The 26,524-nt window shown below is 43.1% G+C and overlaps 1 protein-coding gene across 1 annotated transcript in view; it reads right to left on the reverse strand.

Moving 5' to 3' along the window:
- Positions 1-26,524, reverse strand: part of MYO16 (myosin XVI) — a 478,842-nt gene that overhangs the window by 136,329 nt on the left and 315,989 nt on the right. The window contains exons 22-25 of the mRNA XM_055426698.2: positions 23,692-23,844; positions 21,393-21,593; positions 6,994-7,069; positions 1,489-1,664 (exon numbers count right to left, since the gene is read on the reverse strand). Coding sequence (XP_055282673.2) covers positions 1,489-1,664; positions 6,994-7,069; positions 21,393-21,593; positions 23,692-23,844 — 606 coding nt within the window. The remainder of the gene's footprint in view (positions 1-1,488; positions 1,665-6,993; positions 7,070-21,392; positions 21,594-23,691; positions 23,845-26,524) is intronic.

The following is a 26,524-nucleotide window of genomic DNA, read 5'->3' on the forward strand; positions in this document are numbered from 1 at the left end:
GCTATCAAGGCAGTAGCTCATCTCCTCCCATTAGGATGAAGTATCAAGCTGCAATGATCAAGTGTAATTGACAAGGGAAGGGAAAATGAAGTGACTGGTCGAAGATCAGCCCGCTTTCTATAAACACAAAGCTGGGCGGGATGCTCAGCTGAAGGGTGGGTAGCGAGCAGCCTTCTGGTCACAGGGGTGGGTGTGCAGGGTTGAGGACCCTCAGAGGGAAGTGAAGGATGGAACACTCAAGGAAAGACCATAATAAATAAATCTTCATCCTGTGAAACTGAACACTCCATTTCCCTTTCTGGGTGGAGGAACGGCTGTGAATTATCTTGCTTTTGCAGTCCTTTAGGGGAAAGACTAATGGCATCTCTGCCTGGTAATGTTTAAAAATTAAGGTTAAAAATTATCGTTTGGAGGTGTGTGGTGATTTCTCGCCCATGATTTCCAGGATGATTGAGAAAGCAGGGGCCAGAAGTTTCACCGAAACCCCAGGAATAGAGATCTTCCTTACAAAGGGGAACTCTTTGTCTTTTTTACGTAAAAGATGCCATTTTAATATGCAGTGAGATGGAATTCCTGTGATCCTCTGGTTATGTAATAGCTATATCAAAAGATTTGTAACTCTAGGGTCTACCTGCTAAACACACACACACACGCACACATCTCTAGTAGGCTGTACACATTTCTGCCACTCTTCTGTAATAGAGCTGGTTTTAATCATGCTTTTATTTTAATTGGTAAGCAAAAATGCATTCCAGCAGGCTACAACGACTGAATTTCTAAAATGGATCATCTTGGACCCTTTCCCAACCATACTTCTAGTCTTTTAAAGTTTTTGTAAAGGCAAGCAAAACAAACTGGCACTGAATTCATAAACTCCATACACTTCAGTCTGAAACAACTCTTCACTGAATTTTTTGTTCTATTTTTACAAATCATCAAAATCTTTAGGTTGTAAGTACAACCTCACGGGTGTGGAATGAACACACATTAAAAAATTAGCGTAATGCAGAAATAAATGAAAAATCTACCAAACACACAGTGAAAACACTCCAGGACCTGAAAAATACACTACGGCTGTATGAGAAACTACAATTTATTGTTTAGAGACCTAAAACCTCTGATGTGATTAATGTCAACGGAATAAGGTAGCTAAGTTTATTCCCTTTAAACCTCCTGTCCCTGAAGTTACCTCCCATTCATCAAAAGCACAGTCGCAGAGGTGAGACTTAAAAAGGATGTTGCAAAGACCACCAATAAAATGACTAATCCTGTATTTGCTATGAAGTTTTCACTCCACTGTATTCTGTCATACCATCGTCTCTCCAAGGGTTATACTTTAGGTAAGCAGTCTTTCCGTTAATTCTGTTAAATTAAAATATCAATTTCTTTCCATTAGCATAGAGGAGTGCACATTTTTTGTTCTTTAAAAGAAGAAGCCAACATGGTAAGCAAATTTAAAAGTGGACGTGAATCATAAAAAGCTCCCACCTTACTAAGTTCCAGATAATTCCTGTTTTCTCCCGTCATAGAAGACACTGTCATTTTCTTAGTGAGCCGGGCAGATTTATGTCCTCTGAATTTAAAAGAAGGAGAGGAAGATACGAGGGCTCCTGTCTGTGACAGTTTCGACTGGAACAGATGATTGATCACGACATTTTCACTAGCTAGGAAATAAACAGATGAACGTTGTAAGTGGCATCAGAATCGTACTTTACACAAGCGTTAAGCTTATGCCTCATCCTAGTGCTCTAACCACGAAAACCTTTGTGTGGGGAGGGAATCTATATTTCCTTCTGCCCTTTGTTTTTATTTTCCCCACTACTCATTACACTGTTTGATGAATTCTGACTTTCTTTGCCCTCCACCCGGAGTCTGGATCCAAAGCTCTCCTGACCCCGTCCTGTGTCCGGAAACCTTTTCTCTCAAACTGAGGGGCGCCTGCTGCTCTCCCAACATCCAGAACCGGATCGGACCTGCTCGGACCTAAGAGACCTCAGGGCACTTGACCAAGCCGTGAAGACTTGTGGTTTCCATTATCAGCTCTCCATTCCAGGAAAGTAACTGCTAGGAGCCCACAGCCCCAGGAGGAAGCTCTCAGGGCATCTGCAGACATCAGGGGGTGCCCTGATGCACTCGGCTGCCTCTGCCGTTAGGGGAAGCAGCACCTCTTTTTCTGATCCAGTTCCGCTGCAAAAGCGAAAGCAAGCTGGTAACTTTTAGATGTCAGGTTACAAAAATTCTAGTAATCCTGGGTCCATATGTCTTTCCTGACACCTCAGGGAGAAAAGGGCGCATGAATGAATGGATATTTGGTGGCAAATCTGAACAGTCAAGTGAGAACAATGTCTGTCAGTTAAGGACCTAGAAGGCGTGTTTCTCGTGTCAGCTATATCTGTATACAAGCAGTGTACGCCTTAATTTCCTTTTCTATCAAATAACCACTGAGTACCTGCTTTGTGGGTTCCTACAAGATTGAAGGGTGATGCAACATGCATAAACTGTTTGGGATCAGTCTTAGCTCGCTGGACAGTCAGCAATGGCCAGAAGCAAAGTGGTTTAGTTTCTACCATTCCCACACTCGCTATTTCACTTGCCCAGCTAATATATTTACTAGCAGTGCATTCAGTGAAAAGTCACGGCAAGAATAAAAAAAAAAAAAAAAAAACAGCAAGCCAGGAGAAGGGACAGAGAAGGTAAGACACAATTGTGGATCACAGGAAAGTAAACAGGAACCTTGTGATTATGGGTTTAAGTTTTGGGAATCACAATAAACTCATGATTTTTAATATACAGTTTTATATATGTGTGTGTATAAAACCTATACGTATGTCTTAAATTTTCTAGTTCTGAAAGGGTCTAAAAGCAGTAAGACTCCAGTTGCAATGAGCTCACCCTGCCCCCATTTCTAAGTTTCTTGATACTACTCGTTTATAAAATAAGGCTTCTTGGGTAAGTGGCTGGTTTAGGATGTGAGCCGAGGTAGACGAGCTGAGAATATTTTGGAAAGCCAGAATGTAAGACGGCTAGGAAAGGACAAGAGAACCTGTCAAAGGAGCACAAGAGCAGCATTTTAGTATCAAAACAACGACAGTAATGGATTGCGTCCCTTGAATAAAACAACAATCCGTGAGTCCATGCTGATAATGACGAATACATGGATGGATGAATTGTCAGAAAGGAGAGTTCTCATAGCAGGATGTCACTGCTGAAGATGGGGTTATAAAAATCACACTTTTGTAACCAAAAGAGAAATCACTGATCGAGGCAACAATCATTGCCTCAGTCAAAACTAACGGGTGAAAGCTTGTGATAAACACTTCTTTGTAAATGACTTATCAGTTACAAACAGAAAACAGGGACGTTAGGGAACTCTGAAGGCCAGAGTGATCAAGGTGAAGGTCACCATGAGCTTTGGAACACAATGTGCTAAGAAGGAAACATCATCACCTCCGCGGGGCTCCTGCCAAGAAGGTGGAAACTGATTCCAACGTGAGGAGACAGCAAATAAGCCCACATTGAGGGACATTCTTCAAACACTGGCCTTCCACTTTTAAAAATATTAATGTCAAGAACAAAAGCTGAGGAAGTGTCCCAGATTAAAGAAGACTACTGAGAAATGGCAACTAAACTCACCAAATGATCCTGAATTGGGTAGAAAATCATTCTGAAAGAGATTTGTGGGATAATCAGTAAAGTGTTACATGAACTCTGCATTAGATACTGGTGCCATATCAATATTTAATAGTCTGATCATTTCCTGGGGTTATGGAGATCATGTCCTTGGTCTCCAGACATGGACTGAAGGATTTGGGCAGAAAGACAGCATTTGGCCATTCTCCTGTGGTTCAGAGAATGTACGTTCACACACACACACACACACACACAGATGACTGAAGGATTTGGGCAGAAAGACAGCATTTGGCCATTCTCCTGTGGTTCAGAGAATGTACGTTCACACACACACACACACACACACAGATGACTGAAGGATTTGGGCAGAAAGACAGCATTTGGCCATTCTCCTGTGGTTCAGAGAATGTACGTTCACACACACACACACACACACACACGGATGGAAAGGATAGCAGGAGAGAAAAAGAGGAAGAAACTGAAAAAAGTCTGTCTGGGAAAAGAGCATGTGGGAGTTCTTTGTACTAATTTTGCAACTTTTAAGTCTGAAATCGTTTCAAAACAACAGTGAAACAGTAAACATATAATGCCACGACCTGTTTGAATTAAAAATATTATTTACATTTGTAACTAGTCTGTGGATGGATGGAACCATGGATAAAACAGTGCAGCAAGGCATTCCCGTAATTGGGGAAATGTCTTTACTAAGCCTCTCAACACTAGACGGAACTATGAACAGAAACACATAACTGACGGTGTCTGTCCCTTCTCTGGATCGCAGGCTGGGGCCGCGAGAAGCTCAAGTGGAGAAGCCTCGCCCTGTGATGGAGACAAGTCCTTGTGGGACAGTGAAGCCCCGCCCGCCGGCGGAGCGTGCGCTGAGACATTCGGCCTTGGTGTTGCACCTGAGAACCTGGGGAGGAAGCCCCTGGAGAAGCGACGGCTCTGGCCTCCCTACTCTATTTCGAGGAGTCACCTGCTGCAGGCGTTTTCCTGCAGGTCCCGATATGCACAAGCGGCAACGAGAAGCACCCCTTTCTGGGGTCTCCGCACAGCGCTCTGGGCGCCTTCCTGCCCAGAAAAGGAGATGAGCTAATCGAGGTGCCCAAGGCCTGTAAGCGGGAATGCAGACTGCCGACAGCATCACCGGTGGTAAATAGCTTTCCTCTACTTCTAAGCAGACTGAAGGGTCTGGATTTTAACTTTTCTGCATCTTTTAGAGTCAAGTGGACCTGACTTCTCATCTCATGCACCCAGAGGGGCCCCTGCTGCTTTTCTCTTTAAGCTGTTGTCGCTCAGCTCCCAGTCTGCACTGGGCAGGGGTCTCAGAGACCCAGCCAGGCTGGGGAGGATCCTGCTACAGACCCCACCTCCTTCCTCAGGCAGAGTTTTGGACAATACCATACAAATCAGGTGCTGTAAGCAAAGTACTTAGCAAGGTGTCTGGAGACATTACTGTTATCTGTAAACTACACTTTCTTTTAATAAGTGTTTGCAGTGTCACAACATTCCAGAAATTCATAAAATACTATCTCGATCCTCTTTGCTTGTATGACAGAATGGGTGAGCCACTGTGGCCTGGGCACCAAATCCAGCCCCTTGCCTGTTTTTGTAAATAAAGTTTTACTGGAACACAGCCACATCCATACCTATTATCTATAGCCACTTCCTCCTTATCATAGCAGAGTTGAGTCTCTGTAACAGTGAACTTATGGCTCACAAAGCATAAAATATTTATTCTCTAACCAATGCTGGGAGGGATTGGGGGTGGGAGGAGACAGGGACAACAGAGAATGAGATGGCTGGATGGCATCACTGACTCGATGGACATGAGTTTGAGTGAACTCTAGGAGTTGGTGATAGACAGGGAGGCCTGGCGTGCTGTGATTTATGGGGTTGCAAAGAGTCAGACACAACTGAGTGACTGAACTGAACTGAACTGAACCCTTTGCAGAAAGTGCTTGCCACCTCTTGTATGAACATATAACAGCACATTGTAAATTTTATGCTCCTGTTCAGATGTATCTATAGTCTAAAATATTTAAAATAAGAATCACCTGTTTTCTCTTGGCACTTGTCAGGCAGCATACACAAAAGAGTAACTTTAAAATATAAGGACTCTATTAAGATAAGCAGAATTGCAATAACACAAGCTATCTTGTTTTCATTCTAAATATATATTCTTGTGCCAACTTTGAAAACATGCTGTACATTAGATCTTCATAAAATATATGGATTAAACTGAAGTATGTTATAAATGAAAGTCCAAATGTTTGAAAACCAGAAGGAAGGTGTTTCCAGTGACCATAAGCTCAATTATCTCACTTTTTTCTTTTTACGTGGTATTATTCCAAGTCCATGCTTTTATCATTAGCCTCAGTCTTTAAGAGAACTCAAAAACCATACATCCTGAGAGGCAAGTGGAGTCATTCTCCATGAAAAGCAATATATTGCAGCTCTGCTATTTGATTTAAGGTAAAGATGTTCCTCAAGCCAGAAGTGATATGGATGTCTTGTTTCCAGCTCAAAGGCATCCAACTATTTTATGAAAGGCTATCATATGCTTCTTTTCCCAGGAATGATAAATGGCTTCATCTCATTTAGAGCAACTTAAAGCACAAAAGATGATACATTTTAATTTGTTGAAGAGGTTATTAGGAAAATGTGAATCACCACAGAAGTGCTATTAATAAAATAATTACTAGAGGGGGTAGAATTTATACGTAATCTATAGATCTGTATATGGGCATATATGTATATAATTATACTCTTTATAAATACGGTACATCACTTTACATATACTATAGGGTTATAGATATATATATATAAATATATGTATATAAAGTACTAAGGTTCACTAAGTAGCTGTTGCCTATAAATCTATACTGGTATATACAAATGTGTGTGTGTGTATATATATAAATTTGTACCCTCATTTTACTTTATAAACATCAGCTCTTTATATATGAAAGTGCATAAGAATAAAATACCACCCTTAGGTGTACTCCCGAGTCATCTTAAGTAATGGAATTCACCCTGCTGTGGCCTAAATAACTCTGGAAACCATATTCATCTTCATCACTCCGCACAGAAGAGCTTTTTTATATTCACACCGCCAGAGTGGGAAAGGTGTTTTATATTTCTATCTGCTAAAAGCTTAGTTAAATTATGGTTTCTACTACACTCCAAATTAAATTGTAACCAAAGTGTGGCATGGCAAGATCCATTCCTTATTATTCTGGGCATTAGAATGCAAAAGATATTTCAATTATCCTTAGCTGGTGGCATATTTTACAGGACCATGTTCAGAGACAGGGACATAAAGAATGGGTGGCATTTTAACCATAGAGGAGGGAAACTTACCTTTCATTACAAATAGAAGATTCTGTGAAAGGGAGTCTTTATTTTTTTCAATTGCTCCAACAGCTTCGTACATTACCTATAATAAAAGAAAGTAGCGTCATTACTAACGGTTAAACATGACCATGAAGGTAATTTTCTTTAAAGAACAACTTGACTCAGTGACAGCTTTAAATTATTCATAAGAGCAGTGTCTTCAGGTCGTAAAGTTCTCGCTCCAAGCACGTCCAGAGCTCGCCTTCCCAGGCTCTCCTCTGCACACTGAATCAGGGACGCCTCTCCTGCTTGGATGGGCAGAGTATCCTCCACTGTTGGAGAAAATGGTGCTGATTCACACCCACTGCGGTCCCTTTGGTCTCAAAAGCTCTCACCTGCTCAGAAAACTCTCCAACCCAAGTGAGAAAGGCTTCACGACACCTTGGGAAGGAAGCAAGTGTCACCTCAGGACGAGAAATGGAATGGATTAAATGCATTAAAAACTAAAAGTAGAGCTACTGTGTGATCCCGCAATCCCACTCCTGAGCGCACATCCAGAGAAAACTCTAGTTCGGAAAGAGACATGCACCCCAGCGTTCACGGCAGCACTAGTTGCCATCCAACAGCCAGGACACAGAAGCAACCTGAATGCATATTGATAGAGGGATGGGTAAAGAAGGCGTGGTATGTGCACACAATGGAATCTACCCAGTCACAAACAGAAGGAAACAATGCCATTTACAGCACCATGGAGGGTCTAAAAATCATCATACCGAGTAAAGTAAGTCTTCATGATGCTGGGAAGGATTGGGGGCGGGATGAGACGGGGACGACGGAGGATGAGACGGTTGGATGGCATCACCGACTCGATGGACATGAATTTGAGCAAGCTCCGGGAGTTGGTGATGGACAGGGAGGCCTGGCGTGCTGCTGTCCATGGGGTTGCAAAGAGTCAGACACGACTGAGCGACTGAACTGAAGTGAAAGTTAAGTCACGCTCAGGCAGGCAGTCGTGTCCAACTCTTTGTGACCAAATGGACCGTAGTCTGCCAGGTTCCTCTGCCCACGGGATTCTCCAGGCAGGAATACTGGAGTGGGTTGCCACGCCCTCCTCCAGGGGATCTTCCCTGCCCAGCGACCAAACCTGAGTCTCTTGTGTCTCCTGCACTGGCAGGTGGATCCCTTCCCACTAGCGGCAGCTGAGCTAAGAGGTAAAGCCAGACAGATAAACAACTTGCATACACTTCTCAGTCACTGCCCAGTGTGGTCCTAGGCCAGAGAATGGCTTACCAGTATTAGAATGGGAGCTATATATTACACGTTGTTGAATATGAGCAAATTATATATCATCTAGAGCAATGGTTCTCACCCAGGGGTGACAGTGATCCCAACCAGTGTCTGGAGACATCTGTGTTTCTCACAACTGAGAGGCTGGAAGGGTTGGGATGTTGCGAACATCCTACAGTGCCCTGGAAGCTCCACAGCGAAGAAGTATCTGGCCCCAAATGATATCGGATTGGGGTTGGGAAACCTCAACCTGGAGCTTGGCTCCTGCACGCCTTCCTGTATTAGAGACAGTGGCGCCCCGTGAGACTCCGGATACCCAGCTAAGGCATCTACATCTCGGGGTAGGTGGCAGGTTATTTTGCAGGGTATTTGGTGTGCGTTTGGTTGGTTATTTAACATCCCAGAGATGACCCTGCAGTGCTGGGTCCTCCTCTCTACAGCCCCAATCGATAATTCGAGCCCCTGCTTTTCAGGGGAATCTGGCGATTCTGGATTGAACACACACACACACACACACGTGATTGACTGATTGTCTCTAAACACATTTGCTGTCTGTCTTTGCTCCTCTTACACCTTGTTTTCTGAGGGGCCTTCTCTTGTTTCTGGAGGCAGTGGCCACGGATTGTTCAGCTCTGCCTCTGCAGCAACCAGCAAAGTGTCTCATCCTTCAGGCAGATTCATTAAATAGTCAATGAAATGAATAAAAAGTTTTGTTATAGTGACCATATCCAGCACAAAATCATGCTGCCTGTTTTAAGATTACGTTGGTGGTTTAGTCACTCCATCATGTCCGACTCTTGTGACCCCATGGATTGTAGCCCACCAGGCTCTTCTGTACATGAGATTTCCCAGGCAAGAATACTGGAGTGGGTTGCCATTTCCTTCTTCATGGGATCTTCCTGACCCAGGAATTGAATCCGAGTCTCCTGCATTGCTGGCAGATTCTTTACCAACTGAGCTACAGGGGAAGCTAAGAGAGTATGTTGATGTCATTAACACAAGATCCTACGCTCTAGGACGTCTCATGAATGGCATCCTGATTGTATTTGGATAGTTAGAGAAAAAGCTAGAGGTCTCCCACCAAAACAAAAGCTCAAAACTTGCCAGTCGGAGATTCCAACTGGCAAAGTTACACGGAAAAGATACTGAACAAAATCCATACATGTGCAGACACTCAAGGAGGGCGGTTTGATGCCTGTAGGAAGCATGGATTGGGCAAAAGTTTTTGCTTCGTATAGAATCGATGAATCTTGAAGCAGGTGGACCTCATTATTTTGTGGCAATGGGAACACTGCTTTTGCTCTCCGAGTGTTTCTTTTTGGGGGTATAGACAAGGCTGTTCTGGCTTAGCTGGGCCACTCGGTAGGGGAAGAGCAGGTGCTGCTGGGTGGCAGGAAGCAGGCTTCAGGCGAGGGTCTTTCCAGGTCACTCAGCCCTGGGCTCTAATCTCAGCCCCACCCTTCCCCTTCTTGCTGGTTGATTACTTAGGGGATGAAAGGAGAGAAAGCCTGAAAGTCACAAAAGACAGAGGCCAGGTTAAATGCTCTTTTCCGCCCTCCATCTTTACATAATTCAAACTCAAACTAGTTTATTTTTCTTCTTTTTCCTTAGGATTCATGCTGTAAGTGACAGCATCCCTCATGCATGTAATAGAGAACTTTATATGCACAGAGCCCCCTACGAATCTTTAAGGAAATTGTCATGTAGTCAAAGGTTTCCTTTCGAATGATTCTGTTGAGTAAGATGGCTCAAAGGTAACGGAGTCTTTGCCCCACGTTTCAGCAGTTAGCACACTCATCTGAACGCACTGCTGTGGACGCCAGGCTGGGAGGACAGCACGAGCTGGGAGCTGCAGTCACGCATGCTCCTTTCTTGGACGTACTCGCTGTAGCACCATAGCAGGTAAACGCAGTTCATGTGCTTGAAAGATGAATTATGTTCGCCATATATAAAAACAGGGGTATACAACTTTCACCCTGGGTGTGAATCACTATCCATCAAGGTTCCTGGACTCCTGGGTCCACAGAGAAAAGTACAAAAGGCCAGACCACACACATGGTCTTCCCAACTGGAGGCTGTCAAGCTCAGGCTTGGCTAATCGCCAAGGAAAACTGCAGTGCAAAGGTGAGTGAGCTCCGAGGAGACAGCTCCAGCCAGCATCTCTGGTCTTAATTCCCTGAGTTAAAGCAAGAGCAGCGGGCTCACCCGCCCGGGTGAAGAAGGTGTGGGCTCTTCCAGCGTGTCCGTAGTGAGTCACTTCAGTCGTATCTGACGTTGTGCAACCCCATGGACTGCAGCCCGCCAGGTTCCCCTGTCCGTGGGGATTCTCCAGGCAAGAGTACTGGAGTGGTCTGCCGTGTCCTCCTCCAGGGGATCTTCCTGATCTAACCTGTGTCTCTAAATCTCCTGCCTTGGCAGGCAGGTTCTTTTACCAGCAACACCACGTGTCTTCCAGTGCGAGGTCCTGACTCTCCAAGTCTGCAGTCCCAGTCCAGCTCCAGGTGTCGGCACGCAGAAGGAAGGCTGTGTGAGGTCCAGGAGATGTGCCAGGGGAGCCCCCACTCGGTGGCTGATCCACCGAGGACCCACAGGGTGTCTGGGACTCACGGACTACACTCTCTGGTGTCGAATAAACAGGCACACGCCTTGGACCCCACCCAGACCCTTTATTTTCTTTCTAAGGTTTACGGGTTTATTTATTACTTTTGTTGCTGCTCTAGGTCTCCACTGCTGTGCGTGGGCTTTCTCCAGTTGCACGGAGCAGGGAGGACTCACTGTGGTGCTTCTAGCCGCAGCGGCCTCTCGTGTTGCAGAGCACGGGTTCTAGGCACGAAGGCTTAAGTGGTTCAGCGCGCTCAGTAGTTGCAACTTGCAGGCTCAAGCTCACAGACTCAGTAATTGTGGCCCCACAGGCTTAGTTATTCTGTGGCATGGAGAGGGGGAGTCTTCCCTAACCAGGGATCAAACCTGTGTCCCCTGCATTAGGAGGCAGATTCTTAACCACTGGATCACCAAGGAAGTCCTCCACCCAGACCTTTCTGATCATCATTCAGAGGGGCGGGGCCCAGGAATCTGCATTTTGAACTTGCCCCCTGGCTGATCCTAGTTCACGGTCAAGTTTGAAAATCATGGCTCCAGGGACTACTGACCTGATACTCTGTGAACTCTGCCTCTGGTGTGTTGCAGGAGGCAGGATATGAGTTGTCTGGGGACAAGGTCTACAGAGGATCAACGCTTCCTGAGCATTTTAGATATGGAACAGCAACTAAAGCAGATATTTGCTGCTAAAGTTTAAGACTGCTGCTAAGTTTAAGATGAGAATACAATATAATTATGAAGTATCTGAAGTGAAGGTCGCTCAGCTGTGTCTAAGTATCTGCGACCCCACAGGCTGTAGCCTACCAGGTTACTCTGTCCATGGAATTTTCCAGGCAAGAATACTGGAGTGGGTTGCCATTTCCTCCTCCAGGGGATCTTCCCAACCCAGGGACTGAACCTGAGTCTCCCACATTGCCGGCAGATTCTTCAGCTTCTGAGCCACCATGGAGGCAAGCTGGGAGGTGAAAATTGTGGCCAGCAAGCAGGCATCACCACGTCTGTTTCAGGACTATTATTAGCAAGTGGAATCAGGGTCATCACATTTAATCGGGACAGTGTTACCAGAGAAACAAGAAGGTACATGAAGCAGAGGCGGTCTGCATGCCTTTAAGTAAAGAGACGCATTCATCCCTTTACTGAGAATTCACATTTCTTCTACCGGTGAGAATTAGGAGACTGTTGAAGGGACCCAAGAGGGAGAAGGACGTGACCTCGGGGGGCTGGAATAGAAAGCGGGTATTTGGATTCCAGGGTAAACAGGGGAGAGAAGCACTTGTATTCGATCATTAACTGGGTTTCTGGTTTTACCATGAATTGACAAGTGGGACTAATATGGAAAATCAGTTTCATTTATTTATTTACATTTTTAGAGTCAGTTGAGGGAGTGTCTGGGAATTTAGTTTAGTTGAGCTTCTGGATTTGTGAATGTGAAGACGTGACGCAAGCAGAGATATTAAAGGCAGACACGGAGCTGTGAAGCCCAGAGAGACACAGGCAGGAGAGAGACAGGAGCCATCCCTGTGAGAGACGGAGTCATGAGAGCATGTAAACTCCTCGAAGGAGACAGAAAATACTCTCTTGGGAATCATCAACATTTACAGAATGGAAGTAAGTTAGCTTGTCAGTCAATCCCCATCTCTACCATGATATTTACATGAGGCAAAATACAATCCCTGGGAAAGAGATGGGCTTAACAGCTGATAAAAATAGGAGACTTTTGACATACATTCTCAAATTCACCAGATCACATCAGAATGTCTGTAAAGTTGGATTTTAGCCAAACAAATAAGATTGTTTTCAGCAACCATAAATGGGTCTGATAATTGTTTGTGCCTGGCTTCAGCTCTCTACTGGAGGTTTGCTGGAGAAGCCCGGGCTTCATGTGCAGTGGCAACCTGATCTCTATAGCATCAATATTCGTAAGCAGAGGTTTCTGTTTTTTATTTTTCCATTAACTGATTCCATCCAGTAGTTTTGCTTACTCTCATTCTTATTCACTTTAAGTTGATAGATACTAATCAACAAAATAAGTTACTAGAAGCATATAGTGTTACTGTTAAGTGTTTTTATCTAAATATCTAGAATCTGGATATGGGCATTGAATTGAAATTACCATATCTGAAATTTGTGAACACACTTCACTGGTTCCTTTTGAGAAGAAAAAAAATACCAATCAACTCACAATAAGATATCAATATTTAAGGAAATTCTAAAGTTTCCTATTTATAAATGTCTGTCATCCCATGAAGATGAAAGAACCAGTTAAATCTTTGAAAAAGAAAAAAAGAAAACAGTGAGATTCCCTAAATAAGAGCCTGCATTTTTTTTTCTTCCTAATAAAACCCTGGATGAGGAAACATTTATCAAATCTACAAAAATTTACACCAAAGGTGAAGCTGACACAAGAAATGGAGCACCAGGAGCCTGGCGGAGTTCATTCTTATTTTTCTAAACGTCTGCCCAGGAGGTGAACAAACACAGATGTAAATTAAGCTCTTTCTGTATGGGTCAAAATACCCTTGTCAAATAACCTTTACTAGTAACACTTTGGCTTAGACCAGACAGATTTCATTGTTATGTCTGGGGATTCTGCCTGGAGAAAAGAAGGAGAGAAATAAAAGGAAGCTTCCTTATTGATTAGTTCATCTCCTTTTTCTGCTGATTTAAAGGTTCACTTTCAGAGTCATCTTGGGCACACGGGGTCTCCCACAAATCTCTGGGGGTGAAGGCCAACCAACAAGCTACAGAAGACGCTCCTGACACAGGTGGCCTGGGGAAATTGAAGGGACCAAGGCATCCCCCCCTCCCCCTGCACACGTTATGTAAATATGTCTGAGGGCAAAGAGGTTGGCTGTCATCCGTGTGTCACCCAGAACGTAATGTATGGCAGCCTCCATGAGATAAAGATCTCTGCTTCTCAGAAGTCTGGGCAACACCATAAATCTCACCTGACATGTTTCACACTTAATTTATTCCACAATAGGGCTAGATCCTTTTCAAGGAGCAGGGGGAAAAAAATCATGTATTTTACAGACTGGCCACAAATCAGTCTCTCCCCCACATCACTCCGATCAGCAATCTTTTAGTAATTGGGTTCCCGGAAAGGCTTGTGGAAATGAGTGACATGATGATAAGGATCAGGGTCTACTGTCTGGGATTACGACTTTATCCATCTTGCTAGGATGTGACTTAGGGGGATGGAAAAGGACCCTCAGTGAATGCAGTCACGACCCACCCACACAAAGATGCACCTACGAGCACATCATATGATGCGCTGTGGCTTTTCCCCCTGCTGTAAAATGACATCTCAGAATATGCACGGAAATTGCAGAGAGTGCTTCCATTTTCTTAAGGGAAATAACAGTGAGAGGATCTTTAAAAATCTGCAATAAAACTTCAAAGATCTTACGGGTGTGTGCCTGATTAAAATATTAGTCACGAGGCTAAATGGCAAAGAATGTAGTTTTTACAAAAATAGTCTTTAACCAAGGTAACATTACCGATCAAAGTCGCCAGGTAGTCAGTGGTAGACAGAGCGTCACAGTAACATAGGTGAAACAGGTTTCTAAACACTTTTTCTTTTAATATTATAGTTTCCACAGATAGAGGAAAACCTCAATTTTCTGCACTAACCTTCCACTGAAGGCTTTCAAATGACACAGAAAAGATGACGCTATGACTGTTGAGGTTACATATTCCTTACCATCTGCTAAAGCTGCATTAATACCATGATAAATAAAAACAAATATTCTAACACATCTAGAAACGTCGATTTATACAACATGAGCATATGGATAACATACAAGAAATAACAAGTATCTTTTCTAACGAATCAAGGACATTTACCAATAATTTAGAAAAGTCAGTTGGGACTCTAATGTTCTCAGTGTAGCCAGTTGATTAGATGGCTCCTGAAATATGCTCAGGGCCTCAATATCTGTGATTGATGAGTTCAGAAGTCTGCTAAATATGGTGGTGGTAATTCTGCACAGAAAGACCTTCAGCTCTTGTTGTGGAAATGGGACTGGTGTCTTTGACACAAGGCTGCAAAACAGTCATCCTTGCCTTGATTGCGTGCTTACCACTTAACCCTCCCTTGATCTTAGCCAAAAGGCCGAGAAGCGGTACCACTTAAACTTCAAAACAAGTTTTTTTTGAGGTTCACAGCTCTGTTCCTCTTCATCACAAACTCCATGGATGTGTCAGCTGAGGGTCAGCGTACTCCACAAAGTCACTGCAATGGAGCCCCAAGCGCCCGGGGGCATCTATCACACAATGCAGATTCCATGAGGCGAGGTAACAGAGGCTTCAGCACTCGCCACAGTGGAGATAAAAATACGTGGTGGGGGCGGGGCAGCAATGAGAAAAGCGAGACATGGTGACGTGACCTTCTGGCCTGTGGTGGCTCAATGGTGTAACCCCCCAAACTTCGTGCCCACCCAGAACTAGAAAGTCAGAATATGCCCTTTTTTTAAAATAAGATCTTTGTGGATGTAATCAGTTAAGATGATGAGGTCCTGCTGCATTGGCGGGGGGGTGGGAGGGTGTACAATGGCTGGTGTCCTTAAAGAAGAGAAAGGGACACACAGAAACCCAGGCAGAGAGAAAACCTCATGAAGATGGAGGCAGAGACCTGGGCACTGTGTCCACAAGCCAAGGAATGCCAGCTGCTGGCAACCCCAGGAGCTGGGAGAGACCTGGAACAGATATTTCTCAGAGCCTGGAGAGGGATCCGACCTGCAGACACCTGATCGCAGACGCTGGCGGACAGAACTGTGAAGGATACGTGTCTACGGTCTGAAGCCACGCCTTGCGGGGGAGTTTGTCATGGCAACCCCAGGAGGCTCACACACAGCGGGACAGTATTTGCTAAATCACAGAACACCCCCTCCCCGGAAAATCAACACAGACGGTTGGGGTGGAAAAGTTTCAAAGGCACTTTGCAACTTGAAAACGGCTATGTAAGCATCAGGCGTGCTTGCTGATGCGAGAAGAGAGAGCAGAGAAGCGTGGATGAGGACAAGAACCAGGGCCTCAGGAAGACAGGAAAGACCTGGAAAGAGGAAAGGGGTGTTCCAGGTGAGGAAACCGCGTGAGCAAAGACAGACATGGGGAAACGCAGATGTCATTTCAGATGAATCAGATGTAGTTTAAAAAACCCACAAAACTAGTATTACAAGTTACAACTCCTCCACCGCTTTTCTAATCTGTAAATGCTGAACCAAGGAACACGCGCATTAATTCCCAGAGCTGCTGGAACCAATAGCCACTGTGGAGTCAGGCATCCCTGCTTGCCATCCTGGCTTCTTCCACCTTCTGGAGGCTCCAGGCTACATCCCTTCAATCCCTGGCTCTCTCAACTCTCCCTCTCCCCATGCTTGTAAGCACACTTGCCACTGGGCTTGGAACTCAACAGATAATCCAGGAGGATCTTCTCCTCTCAAGACCGCTGACTTAACTACACATGCAAAGATCCTTTTCCAAATCAGATCCCATCTGTAGGCCCCAGGGGTGAGCAGCAGGGCTCGTCCTGTGGGACGGGGACACTCTCCCACCCACCACGCTTCTTGTGTGTTTGGAAAGAGAGGGAGGCTGAAACACAGACACGTCGCCTAGGTAAAAGTGACATCAGCAGCTTGATCTGCGCGAATCATCAACGGGACACTTGCCCGAGATCCCCGAAGACCACTTCATGCCAGAAAACGGCAAGATCAGAACAATGTTCAGACAAAGACTTTCTGAGCAGATACCAAAGGAGATCCAATATGTGTCATATCAGTTCAGTTCAGTCGCTCAGTCGTGTCCAACTCTGCGATCCCATGGACCGCAGCACGCCAGGCCTCCCTGTCCATCACCAGCTCCCAGAGTCCACCCAAACTCACGTCCATTGAGTCATCCAACCGTCTCATCCTCTGTCGTCCCCTTCTCCTCTGGCCCTCAATCTTTCCCAGCATGAGGGTCTTTTCAAATGAGTCAGCTCTTCGTATCAGGTGGCCAAAGTATTGGAATTTTAGCTTCAACATGAGTCCTTCCAATGAACACCCAGGACTGATCTTCTGGTGTTATAGGACGTGTCAATTATTTGACAGCTATTACTGCTGACCTCTGTTTTCATGAATTTAAGTTTTATTATTTCAGGTTGCTTTACTATCTCTTGATCAATTCTCTTTTCTCACATTAAAGTGTAGGGACTTCAAAATACTATTTCTTTTAAAGTTTAGGAATCACCCTCAAGAAATTCAGCTTTCCTAAGAGCCAACATCTTTTGACAAATCATAATTCCTCCTTCCTTCAAGATTCTTAATTTTAAAAGCCAAATTAGATGCTCTTCCGGATTTAATGCTTATCCATCATTTAAATCACCAGAAGTTTAAGAGCAATCCCTAAAACAGGTAACCCCATATACAGTTTATAATTTGCTAAAACAAATAACAACAATTAAAAAAAAATCCCACACAACTCACAGCTTATTTAATTCAAATTCATGCTCACGAACGAGACCTTGTTAATATTTCATGCACAGTCTCTTCCCATTGACTTTAAAATATTTCTGTAACAGAGCCTGGAAAATACATCACGCTCCTATGAGTAACGAAAAATTCAAATGTGTTTAGGGAAGAGCTTCGGCTATAATTTAAATAATGTTGCTTAAACATTTCTAAAAGACCTCTGAGCCACTGCTCCAAATGAGATTCAGAAGCCTGGTTGGGGCTCCTGCAGTCGGATGTGTGGGTCCTGGGGGCGGGCGGCTGGAGTCAACATCATCACCAGCAGTGATGATCACCCTTCCTGTGAGAGGTGGTACGCTTCCACCAACAAAACGAGGTGAACGAGTCAGGGAGGAACAAGTGGTGACAGGAGGGACTCTAGCACGTCTGTCTGGGCAAAGAAGAAATGACGACCAAGCCCACGCCCCCCAAGCCATCGAGGTCTCCTTGGGGATCAACTCGGTCATCAGAGAGCTATTCAGGATTGCTCATCCTACGATCCAAAATAGACCCCTGCCTGCTGATTTTAAGCCAATTAGCTCTTTGTTACAACTTCTGAATTACAAGACGCAGAAATGTGCTGCTTTCCTTGAAAACGCAGTGCCTCAGCACTGAAGTATACGCAGCGACATCTGATGACTGGAATGGCATATGGTTTGACATACTGCCACAAATTACAGAGACTCTATGCTTCAACATGCGAATAGTCCTCAGGGAGTCCTTGGGCTAAGACTCATCAGTACATCTCAGTGAAATGAAAGACTTTCATAAAACCACAAAATTGACTCCAATTATGGAAAATTCTGCTTTAAAGTATAAAGGTGCTTTTGCAGGAAATTTTGTGATTCCACAGGGTCTTAGCTATGTGGCAATTAATCAATGGGCTTTCTCTGCTTTGCTTTATTGCTCTCAGAGCTCAGTGATATAATTGTAGTCATTCAAACTCTTCATTGCTTTTACCCAGATTTTCTTAAAACAACTGAAATTTTATTAAGTGCTTGTGTAATACTTTTTGAATGCAAACATAAGCTAATTAGCAAGCAAAATATTATTACAAAGCTTGGTACCAGTCAGTTTAATGCAATTAGCATTTACTGAACATCTAGTATATCCCCAAGATACAATGCAAACAGACTTACAAGGCAGGTCAGGAAGGTCAGGTGTATAGTTACTGAAGATGAAACTTGCAGAAAAATAATTTTTCAACTAAATCCTATGAATTCAATAAATTATTTTTTTAAATCATCAAATAATTCATTTATTCATCAAATATGTATTGATGTCTTTTACATTCCAGACACTTTCCCAGGCACTGGGGATATGAAAGAATACAGAAATAAAGATAGTTGCTTAATAGAACATCCATCAACAGAATAATGGAGAAAGAAGATGTGGTACATATACACAATGGAATATCACTCAGCCACGAAAAGAATGAAATAACGCCATTTGCAGGAATATGGTGGACCTACTGAGTGAAGGAAGTCAGAAAAAGACAAATATCATATAATGAACTTATTTACCAAACAGAAAGACAGACTCACAGACCCAGAAAACAAACTATGGTCATCAAAGCAGAAAAGGGCAGAGGTTAAGTTAGGAATTTGGGATTAGCAGAGAGATAAGCAACAAGGTCCTACAGTAGAGCAGAGTGAAGTATACTCAGTAGCTTGGAATAACCTATAATGGAGAAGAATCTGGAAAAGAATACATGTGTATATATACATGTATTATATATAGATATACACACACACGTAAATACACTTATGTGAAACTGAATCACTTTATCACACACTTGAAACTAACACAACACTGTAAATGAACTATACCTCAATATTTCTTTTTCTGACGCAAAACGTTTTCTTGAAATGAAAAGTTTCCTAACATTCTAATGGTATTTTGTTAAGCAGGTAGCTTTGTTTCTATGTTCCATAATAAATTCTTAATATAAAGAAAATATAGATTGAAAATCTAAACACAGGACTAAAAGATTGTCACCGCTATAAAAATTTTAAAGGCTAAATCGCTCAAATTCAAAGATTAGTTAATAAGTTCTGAGAATATCCATTCATTACATCGTATCATCCACTGGCTTCCTCCCCACATCCGAGCCACCGCACTGGAACTTCTCCCCAGGTGTTCCTGCCTAACCACCCTGTCCAGGCACACTTCCTGTTGACCCCGACCTCTCCTTCCCTCTTGGTTTCCGTGATACTTTCCTTTCCTACTAATATCTTTCTCCCTCTTCTCCACGTTCAATTATCAGATACACATTTTCCAAAATATGACTGTTTCTAAAAACAACCAACCTCCCAGCATCATTTTCAGCATCTCCTGAGGGTTTCCATTCAAAAACCTCCAATTCAAAATACCTAAAACTGAGTCATTTTTCCTTCCAAACTGCCTTCTTCTCTAGCATTTCCCTTCTTGGTTGGCCTGTGACAACCTTCCATCGGTCAACAGGGTGAGACCCTCAGAGTCATTTCCAGTCCAGTACTACTGTAAGCAAGTTATAGCATACACATTTGTTAATTTCTCTTTTCCTTACTTGGCCGTGATATATCTGGGGTCTCTGACTCACCAATGCCTGGGCTGTGGCATACGGCAGCACCTCAGTAACCGCTGGTTGAGATGAACTGGAATACACTGGGAGGGAGAGAATGGCTAGGGACCTCACCCCCTAAAAGGTTGTTTGTACTACAGCCCGAACATGGGGGCAAGTCTGGAGGCTGCGGATTCAGAAGTGGAAGAATTCACTACAGATGGGAGCTGGAGTGGAGGCTAAGTGGGATGTGTAGCTAAGTAGGGAAAGATGTATAGAACTGGCCCTTGAGAAGAAGGCAGGAAGGTATTTCTAGCTTGAGTGTGAGGGGCTTCCTCTGGGGGTGCATACAGAGCTGCAGGAAAACAGTGAGTGGACTGAAATAAAGCACTTGCCTAGAGGTTTTGCAGAGAAGAGCTGGGCACATGAGCCTTGGAGCAAGTGACGGACCCACTAAGAGAAGCCCAACATGAGCCTGGCCTCAGGGGTGTAACGGGTTTAAACAGATCAGAGTTGGTCCGTGAAGGATTTGAAGCATGAAGCGTGCTTTACAAACCTGGTTAGGGAATGAAGAGGGACCTGAAAACAACGTTCCTAGGTAGACACGCTTCAGGAAAACTAATTTCACACTAACAACTATTGGAAAAGACCCCGATGCTGGGAAAGATTGAGGGCAAGAGGAGAAGGGGACGACAGAGGGGATGACGTGTTTGGATGGCATCACTGACTCGGTGGACATGAGTTGGAGCAAACTCCAGAAGATAGGGAAGGACACAGAGGCCTGGCGTCCTGCAGTTCATGGGGTCGCGAAGAGTCGGACACGACTGAGCGACTGAACTGAACTGAACTGAAACTCAGGTGTCCAACCGGATTTTGAAAATATCCCGAAGTTCACAGCAGACTTTCTGTGTTAAATCCAGCTCTCTTTTGCTCATTTTGCTACAAATCTGGCATGCAAGCTCAGTCACTCAGTCACATCCCACTCTCTGCGACCCCATGGACTGTAGACAGTCAGTCTGTATAGTCAGTCCTGTGTCCATGGGCCTGGAAAAGTACATAGTTTAGAATTTCCAACCACAGAAAAGTTGTATTTTCTCTTTCTGGTATATAGACCTGGTGTGCCTGCGTGCTAAGTCACTTCAGTCGTGTCTGACTCTTTTCAACTCCATGGAGAGGGTTGCCATTTCTTCCTCTAGGGGATCTTCCCAGTCCTGGGATCAACTTGAGTCTCCTGCATCTCCTGGATTGGCAGGTGGATTCTTTACCACTGTGCCCCCTGGGACGTCCCAAGTTACAAATCTGGAAACATTATGGAAAGAATTCTACTGCATGCTTCACCACCCACATTCTGAAGATGCCTAGTCTTATCAGGCATAAAGGAAACAGCTTAGGGAAGAAAAAGCTTGTGGGTTGTTCACCCAGTATCAATGATCAAAACTCTACAATACCAAAATCTTGAAGGGTTGCCCTTCAGACCTTCGGTCCATGAGTGCTCAGTTCTGTGAACTCACCCGGCCCGCGTAGTGCATAACGGTGAAAGCTGAGCCTTGGTCTCGGAGGGCAAGGTTCCCATTTCCATCCTTCACAGGGGAGTAGACCGCATTTGTGTTTGAGGATTCTAGAAGACCCTGGAGCTTTTTGGGAAGACTTGGTTCCACTGACCAAATCATTTGACTTTCTTCATCCAATAAAGAGAGAAATCCAGAAGGCTTCTGAAAGTTAAAAAGACAATTGTTTTTCTTCCCTTCCATCCCTCAATTTGCTATTTTCGTTATTGTTCATACACACCATTTACAGCCTCGTCACCTTAATACGATCACTCAGAACATGAGTCAGTCTTTCAGTACACGTCTAGTTTTGTTCTTCACTGTGTCCCCACCGCCGAGGAAACCCCTGATGTAATGTTGGCCCTCAGTAGTATTTTTTGATCAGGGATTAATAAATAAATAAAACAGTGTGCTTTAACATCCTGAAAACATGGGCGTTGCTCAAATACATATTCTCATCTTAAGAAAAATAGAATTTCCAACCACAGACAAGTTGTATTTTTTTCTTTCTCGTATATAGACCTATACGTCTGCCCGCGTGCTAAGTCATTTCAGTCGTGTCTGACTCTTTTCAACTCCATGGACTGTAGCCTGCCAGGCTCCACGAAACATGGAATTTTTCAGGCAAGAATACTGGATTGGGTTGCCATGCCCTCCTCCAGGGCATCTTCCTGATGCAGGGATCGAACCTGCGTCTCTTAATTCTCCTGCATTGGCAGGCGGGTTCTTTACCACTAGTGCCACCTGGGAAGCCCACAGACCTACACATTTATGGGTAAAAATGCAGCTTTCTCTCTGTACTTGGTATGTCTTTTCATTGCCCTTTGCAGAGGGATCAAAGAGAAGTAGCACCAGAATTATCCACTGTCATTTTCAGTTCGTAATGATGAGGGTTCCACTGAGATAACCATTCCAGAGATGACCCCCAAGGATGATAGTAACCAAAGAGATAAATAATTTTGTTCCACTGACCACTGTTTAGCAGTCAAGGACACATCAGCAAGTGTGGAGGAGGGCAGTGGTACCCAAGGGTTTCCACTTATGCTTAAGTATATGTTATTGTCAACCCATTTTTAAATGAAGAGTTAAACTATATATTATGTGCATCATTGTGAGAGGGGGCTTTCTGGAAGAGAAGAACTTCTGTAATTAAATCACAGAACACTGACAAGTTAATAACAGAAAGGAGACCATTCTGCATGTTATTAATAGGAAAATGAATAAAATAAAATAATTTATAAGCACACAGTTAAAAAATAAAGGGCAGAAAACCATATATTACTCTTTCTAATAGCGAAATGGCATTCATTTTAAACAATGTTCAAGTGTTTTAAAAATATTATTTGCAAATCTGTATAATGCCTTATGTTAGTAGACAGAGATTGCTGTTTATATGAGAGATTTTCATTTTTATGATGGTGACATGGAGGCAAAGATTCTTGCTTTATAAGGTACAAACAATAAAGATAAGCATAAACACTCACAGAGGTACTAAGATTATATGGCATGTATGTATACACATTTTTTTTCCTGCCAAAGTTTTCCATATTCAGACTTAGAAATTTGGAGATAAACAAGATTTTTAGAATTTATTTTATGATCTTGCTAGTCTGGAAGTGAAAGTCACTCAGTTGTGTCTGACTCTTTGCAATCCCATGGACTGTAGCCCACCAGGCTTCTCTGTCATGGAATTCTCCAGGCCACAATACTGGAGTGGGTAGCCATTCCTTTCTCCAGGGGATATTCCCAACCCAGGAATGGAACCCAGGTCTCCTGCATTGCAGGCAGATTCTTTACCAACTGAGCCACCAGGGAAGCCCAGGAATACTGGAGTGGGTAGGCTATCCCTTCTCCAGTGGATCTTCCTGACCCAGGAATTGAACCGGGGTCTCCTGCATTGCAGGCGGATTCTTTACCAGATGAGCTACCAGGGAAGCCCTGTCGCTCTTAGTACTATTTATAAAATATTATATTTGTAAATGGGTATTGTAACTATTCCAAAAGGAGAGTTTTAGTGATATAACCGCTGTTGAATATGTTTATAACAAAATGATCTGATTATTTCTTGTTCTTTCAATCAATTGGTAATCCTTCAAGCACCCTTTCAGAGAAAGGCTGTATGCTCCTCAACTGACCCTGAATGATTATAAATGAATTAGAAATCATTAAGTTTCTTATAAATTTTCTTAAAAGAAAATTCTTTGTCTCCAGTACTTTGAAATGCATGCATCCTGTAAAGTATCTAATTATATTATATGAATACCTGGAAAAAGAAATCCAAAACTCCAGTCTGGTTACCAAGAGAATAAGCCGTTTCCATGGTAACTCCCTCTTGCACACATTCTGCTTGCTCCTGTAGAAAGAGCACTTCATTGATGTACTGGTGCATCTTCTCGTTGGTCATGTTGACACAGAGCTATTGTGGGGAACAAGGAAATAATTCACAAGGTGATTCAGCATGCACATGCGTTGTTCCAGGACACAGTTCAGACGGGCCAAGTGGTGACTCAAGAACGGTCAACACCAATTAGCGCATCCAGTCGGCCCTGAGAAGCCAAAGTGTAGGGAGCTTCACCGGACGTTGTTGACTTCACATGGTCTGATTATACAATTGAAAGTATGTTAAAAACAACAAGAAGTATAATTACAACATTAACTTACAAACTTGGGGTCTAAAATACACTTCAGTATTTAAAATATATATTTTTAAATGAAGTTATATTTGGGCCCATGTCAACAAGTGAAGATAAAAGCTCCATTTTAGAGAAAGGGGGAACAATTTTTGCCTCCTCATTTCTGTTGTAAAAAAAAAATCCAGGGTTAAAAATGATGGTCTGGGGTGACTGCCCTTGTTTCCAGCAGCGTTTCTTGCACCCCTGCTTCACTATAAAAAATGGTTTCAGTAAATTTGATGAATGTCTATAGACTGAATAAGCTTCCCTATTGCTTCAAGTACGAAATAAGACGTTTAAAAAAATTAACAAGAAAGAGGGAAAACTGCTATTAATATCTCCTTTATTCACAATTAAATAGCTTGAAATAAAGAAATATTTTTAAAAAGTGTGTCTGTCTGAACATCCCCTGGATTGTCCCAACCCTGGCTGACTCCCGAAAGCAGCAGGTGGACCCTGGTCTGAGAACCCAGGAAGCTGAGTGGCCAGGGGCCTGGAGAGACCAGTGAGTACTGGGACCTGGTTCGGGCTCTTTAGCTGTGGCCCTGCAAGAGGGGACAGAGGGAGGCATATGCTCGTGGGTAACTGTGTGCCTGGCCTCATCCTTGTATGTAATTAATTAAACAAGGCTTTTTACAAGCCCCTCCCCAAAGAGCTACAAATAAAATAAGAATGACGCCACACTGCTGCTGTCTTGGAAGTCATTTTAAAGTTGGAATAGCTTGAGAGAATTTGTCCAGACTTGGAACATCACCTCTTCCTTCTACCACTCCATCCGGGATCTCTGAAATTTCTTGAATCTTCTGCTTTCTCTCTGACTTGGCCAGTAGATAACCAGAGCCGTTTCTCTCTTCCTCTAGATGACTGCATCTCATGAGATATATGCAAAGCTGGAAGGGTTTTAAATTTAAAGCTGTTTCCTAAATTAACTCACAACTTTGCAGATCAATTCTCTGAATATAAAAATATTAAAAATATAGTTGCTTTGAGAACGTACCATATAGAACGAAGTTTCCACTCTTGGTTGTTAAGGCAAAACATTTTGAATACAGATACAGACCCATAAATCTGCACAAGAGAGCTGGGAAAGGAAGGCATGGGATTCAGAATTTAAATAGCATCTGAGACATATTTCTTTCCTGATACAATTGTGACGTGAAAGTCACTCAGTCATGTCCGGCTCTTTGGATTCTCCAGGCCAGAATACTGGAGTGGGTAGCCTTTCCCTTCTCCAGGGGATCTTCCCAACCCAGAGATCGAACCCAGGTCTCCTGCATTGCAGGTGGATTCTTTACAATCTGAGTCACCAACGAAGCCCCAGAATACTGGAGTGGGTAACCTATGCCTTCTCCAGCAGACCTTCCTGAAATCGAACCGGGGTCTCCTGCATTGCAGGCAGATTCTTTACCAGCTGAGCTACCAGGGAAGTCCCGACTGTAGCTGATACAGTCCAGCACATTCATCCCCCTGACTTGTCCCATCAAAGCTAAGTGATATCAATACATCAAGATCTATGTTTATCTTTTCCATGTGGTATAAATCTCTAGGAATGATTCGGGAAAGACAAATCTTTCGCTGAAAAACTATGCAGCATCTGTCCACAACAGTATCTCATTGTGAAAAGAATATATTTTCTTGTCACTGTCATTATAATCATAAAAGAAAAACAGAAATTTCTGAAAATTGGTGATAAAGTAAAAAACAAAAACAAAAGTACTTCACTTAAAAAAATAATAATTTGAGGTGTTCCTCCAAACTCATAATGTGATAACCTCCTTTTGTCCTGAGATAATTTCTCTACCAAAGATTAATAAGTTCTATAAAAGAAACTTCTTCAATTTGAAGTGATATATTTACAGTAAATGTACAGAAAATAAATGGCTCCATTATGAAATGAAACCATTGGAAAAGATTCACTTTGATTAGATGATATACACAACTGAAATTTTTCAAACTTTTTGACATTAAAATATGCATTGAATCATCTGAGACAACACAAATAGATCCTACATCTCAGCAGTCTGATTTAAAAGTAGTTACAGAAGGTGTGCCTAAATGTTATATATTTGGGGAAATAGATCACCCAAGACTTAAAAGAAACAGCCACGAAAAATAACATGATGTCCATTACTGCATGAAAAAATAAAAAGAAGTCTGATCAAGGATTCTGAAATAAGCCCAGCATTGGCTGATTCTCTGCTGCAGAAGTAACATCCAAATTATACGACACTTATCCTTCCCCTCATTTTGAGATGCTCTAGTTAAAAAGACTTAGGTAGATGTAGACTTCTCAAACATTTAATATAATAATTTTATATAAATTATTTAATATAGATATGTATAAATTATACAATATGCTAGTTCTCTTAGCGTTTTGCATTCAGAATAGACTTCAGCTCTGTTATAAAACTTACTTTTGATGAC

The sequence above is a fragment of the Moschus berezovskii genome, chromosome 13 (genome assembly GCF_049115385.1).
Source record: "Moschus berezovskii isolate FMDL1 chromosome 13, NW_MosBer_1.0, whole genome shotgun sequence".
Classification (NCBI taxonomy): Eukaryota; Metazoa; Chordata; class Mammalia; order Artiodactyla; family Moschidae; genus Moschus; species Moschus berezovskii.